Here is a 4556-nt window from a genome sequence, read left to right on the forward strand (position 1 = left end):
CACACACACACACACACACACACACACGCACGCACATTCACACACAGAAGCCACCTGCCCCACAGGTGAGTTCAGCGCCCCCCATGCTCCACGGATGAAGCCATCGACCTGGGCCTCAGGATTGATCAGGCCTCTGGGGAGCCCGGCCCACGATGCAGCCCCTGACACTATTGCCAGGACACTATTTCTTGATGTGGTTCAGCAATGACACAGGAACCACCCAAAACAGCACTCGCTGGACTTGAGTCATCTGCGGGTGGCTTTCCTGTAGCCACATTGAGTGACAGACCCAGAATCCCCTGCACTTTCCAGAGCCCCACACCAGCCTAAACCCACTGAGGGCTGGCTGTGACAGAGCACTGTTGTGGCCTCTGCTCATCCCACTGGACCAGAGGGCGAGGTGCTCGGTCCCCTCTCCTCCTCGGTCAGGGCTTCCTGCTCGTGAGTGTACAGTCTGGATGCCCTTGTGTCTGTGGAGACACACCAGCAGGAGGCCCTGGGACCTCAGACATGGGCACCCGGAGCCGAGTACCCACAGACCTTGTGCAGCTGCCCATCCCGTTTGTGAGCTGCAGGGAAGGTTCTGGAAACTGTCAGGCCTGATCTGGCCATGAGCTGGTTAATAAATGTGTTGTTTATTTCTAAGTTATAGTTTGAGCAGATACAAAAAAACGACAGCCCTCAGCAAAGACACGCCATTCCTCCAGGCGGCTAAAGACCAGGTATACGTCCTGCCATCTCCACCTACGTACAGGCTGTGCTGTGTCCTCGCACACAGAACAGAGCGGTGTCACAGAAAGGAGGTATGGCCACAAAGGACAGCACAGCGTCTGCAGGCCGAGTCATCCGACGACGTGCTCACATCTGCCTTGGCTGCTGCACGGAACCGACCACCGATATTGGCTCGGACCCCTGCATGTGCCAGACGGGCCAGACCCCTCCCCATCGCCTATGAAAACCCCTGCTTGTTCTTTGTTTGGCGCTGACAGGTTGCTCGCCTTCAGCCGGCCTGCACCAGGTGGGTAAAGTCTGTGCCTCGCGGCGTCACACCCTGCTGAGTGGTCTCGCTCTCCGCCGTTTGTCACAGAAACATGTTCGAAGCCCTGCACAGCTAGCAGCCACCGCAGGCCTGAGGATGCCCAGGAGGCCCCTTCACCATGCTGGCACTGTCGTCCTCACTGCAAGCAGAGCTGGCCCCAGGTACCTCCGGATGGGTGGCGGCTGGGCTGAGCCCCCAGCTGCGCTGCTCTGGGTGGCCCAGGGCCCAGGGCAGCTGCCCCTCACTCCCGCTCAGGAAGCCCAAGCTGTGTGGCCCCTTTCTGGCAGAGGCCTGGTCACCACAGAGCCAGGGCCCACACTCCAGGCCCCTCCACTGACGCTCGCTGCCCCCACATGTCCTCCCATGTTCTAAGAAACAATCTGCTATATCTGCCATCAGAGGGTGCCACCAAGGGCACCTCCTCAGTGTGAGTCTGGTAAACCGCACTGTTTTTCCCTTGAGTGTGGTGTAGGCCTTGCACAGCTTAGAATGGGTTATCTGTGTTGTCGGGAACTGAGGTTGTCTTGTACCTGTGCTGCTATTTGCTGACTTGGCCACCTGCCCCACAAGGGTGATTGGGTGGGTGCCCGCAGTGATCCCCAAACTGCCGGCCCCCTCTCCCTGACCAAGAGATTTTCAAACACAGAAACCTCTGGGGACTCTGCCCACTGGCTGGACAGAAGCAACTAAAGGAAATGCTGGGTGACCCCAGCACTGGCGTCCAGGGCAGATTCCAGGTTGCAGAGGACAGTGAGGAAGCCCACAGGGTCACCGACAGGGCCACGTGTTATCTCCCAGCACTGGCAGGGCAGGAGGCTCACCGTAGCCGCTTTGGAGTATCCTCTGCCTCATGTTTGGGGCTTCTGCGGAACCTCAAAAGGAGGGCATAGGTGCGGGCCAGCATGAAGCAGGCACCACAGTGTCTGGAGGCTGCCTGGGGTGGGAGTCCAGTCTTCCCCCAGCCTGTGCAGGCCCCAGGTATCAGGTTGCACTATCAAGGCTTCAGGGCCACCCAGAACCCCAAGGCCATGGAGCCCCCCAGGTCCAGCCCACATGGTAAGAGCACTCAGAGGCAGGCCCTTTCGGTGCCTGGCAAGGCCCTGGTTTCCATTTCAGCACTGCACATAAATTTTTAAATTAAAATTTAAAAGAAAGCCCCTGAGTGGATTCTGCTTTCCTGAGAGAACTCCATGGCGGTGCTCAGAGACTGGGAGGAAGCTGCACATGTCTAGTAAAGGTCGACTTCAAGGTGCTCCAAGTGATCATTCATATTCACGCTCTCCTTCGCCATCTCTCTCAGACTGGAGGGAATCCCACCATTTTCCCAACCTCCCAAGGTGCGCTCAAGGTGGGCCCCAGCCATCCTTCGGCCTCAGCTTTCTCGGGGCCCACCTTAGATGGTAAACTCTGTTGTAGATACTTTACCACGAAGAAAGGGAACCGGAGCACCATGTGTACAGAATTGGCAGATGCTGGGTGGGATGCCAGGGATGTGTGACACCACAGCAGGGTCACCAGGGGGCACCCACAGTGGTCAGCATGGTCCCCACAGGGCTGCAGCCCAAGCCTCGTGGGCAGAATGGAATAGGTCCTCGAGGAAAAGACAGCAGCCCAGCCCTGGTGCTTTCCAGCACCGGACCAGAGTGGAATGTGGTAGTGACATCAAATAGCACAAGTAAGAGCAGAGCTAGGGGCCACACACCTGGTACGGCTGTGTCCCAGCTCTCCATGGAGACTGCTACTGACAGGTCACTGGGGACATGGCGGCTTTTAACCGTGAAATGAGGAATAAGGGGGACCCTCATGCAGTATAGGCTCTGGCTGAGACAGGGACCCTCAGGGGGCTCCTCACCACCTGGCCCTGTCCAGTGTGGGACTCGGCTCTCCCAGTGCCGGACCCACATAGCAGTAATGGCATCAAAACTGCCAACTGGTGGCCAGAAGGATGGGGAGGTGTGGCAACCCCAGTGCCCCTCCGCCAGTGCTCCTCTGCCCATTCGGCCCCTCCCAAGAGGGCCACAGCCACTCTGCTCAACCCTGGGCCACACTCTACACCCCATCTCCTGCTGCTGGGACCTCTGGGAGGACAGACTGTTGCAGGGTGGTTCTGAGAGCCCCATTTCCTGGCTTGGGGGCCCCACTTCCTACCCTGGGGCCACCCTGCTTCCACCTTCTGTCCTAGGGCTGCCCCGTGGGCCCATGGGTCCAGATCCTGTGAGAAAGGAGGTCGATGGTGCCCAGTCAAGAGTGGCTTCATCTCTAAGCCAGGACTTCTGACCTGGATTTCTGGCAGTAGCCACAGAAGCCAGAACACGTCTGGACATGCTGGAATAAACCCTGCCTGCACCATGGCCCCTGGGCACCCCTAGTCCCTGCCCATGGAGGTCCAGAGTGGCAGGGCACCAGCTGGGCTCCACTGTAGCCCAGCACACACAAGGCTTGGAGTCTCCTGTCCCAGGGGGCCCCAGGCAGTGGCTGGCCGTGGGCCTCAGTTTGCGTCTGCACCAGGCTCTGGGTGCAGGTCCCCGGGTCCAGGCTGCAGGAAAGGCGGGGGTCGCTCAGTGACCCCCTCATCCTGCAGGCCAGTGGAAGGGGCCTTAGGTCTCATCCTGTGCGCACAGTATCAGTGGCCAGGCCGCCCAGGCATGAGCCAAAGCTGCTGCAGGAAAGGCGGGGGTCGCTCAGTGACCCCCTCATCCTGCAGGCCAGTGGGAGGGGCCTTACGTCTCATCCTGTGCGCACAGTATCAGTGGCCAGGCCGCCCAGGTATGAGAGCCAAAGCTCCATCCTGAGGAAGGCATCATCCCAGACAGTGTGTCCCCAGCAATGGACACCTTCCCACGTCCCAGAACAAGGACCACCGGGCACACCAGTCATGGTCCCTGCGGTTCTGTGAGACCCCCAGGCTACTAGGCACAAGCAGCCAATGGCGGGGGCAGAGCTGGCCATGCAGCTAGTGTGGCCTCTCCGACCCTCCCCAAGCCCTGGGGAGATTAAACCAGCAACTGTACCAGTTTGTTGGTGTGGCCTGGCCTCAGCTTGCCCAGGAAGGTGGCACTGCCCCACCATGCACCATCTAGTCCAGGGGGACCAGAATGCTCTGGTTGCTCAGCAACAGACAGAGGCAGAGGAGCCGGGGCCCCAGGGAGGGCTCAGGTGGCAACAGAGGGGGAGCAGCAGGCCTGGCAGAGACGGCTATGGGAAGAGACTCCACTGCTACCCAGGCAGGCCCTGGCAGGGAGGGAGGGACAGAGCCACACACCAACGCACAACAGGAGCTACACAGGGCTGCTGGGCAGGAACCTGAGCGGACTGTTGGCCACCTGAGGCCACTCTCCTTGGCTTGTGGGCAGCACCCTGTGTCCTCACAGGGATCCCCCATGTACCCATCCTCTCCCTTCCTATAAGGAAGCTCTATGGGGGCCCTCTTGATGGCCTCCCTAAGACCCTATCCCTAGCCACATACATCATGGGACACAACTTGCTCCATAATGCTCTCCATCACAGGGAAGCTGCC

General features: G+C 59.6%; 1 protein-coding gene across 1 annotated transcript in view; it reads right to left on the reverse strand.

The window, feature by feature from the left end:
• Slc12a7 (solute carrier family 12 member 7) overlaps window positions 1–4123 on the reverse strand; it is a 48774-nt gene extending 44651 nt beyond the window's left edge. The window contains exon 1 of the mRNA XM_010644054.2: window positions 4051–4123. Within this exon, the coding sequence (XP_010642356.1) occupies window positions 4051–4108 (58 nt within the window). The 5' untranslated portion in view covers window positions 4109–4123. The remainder of the gene's footprint in view (window positions 1–4050) is intronic.
• Between the last annotated feature and the right edge of the window lie 433 nt (window positions 4124–4556).

The sequence above is a fragment of the Fukomys damarensis genome, unplaced genomic scaffold, assembly GCF_012274545.1.
Source record: "Fukomys damarensis isolate Sample0158 unplaced genomic scaffold, DMR_v1.0_HiC HiC_scaffold_1, whole genome shotgun sequence".
In the NCBI taxonomy this organism is placed as follows: domain Eukaryota; kingdom Metazoa; phylum Chordata; class Mammalia; order Rodentia; family Bathyergidae; genus Fukomys; species Fukomys damarensis.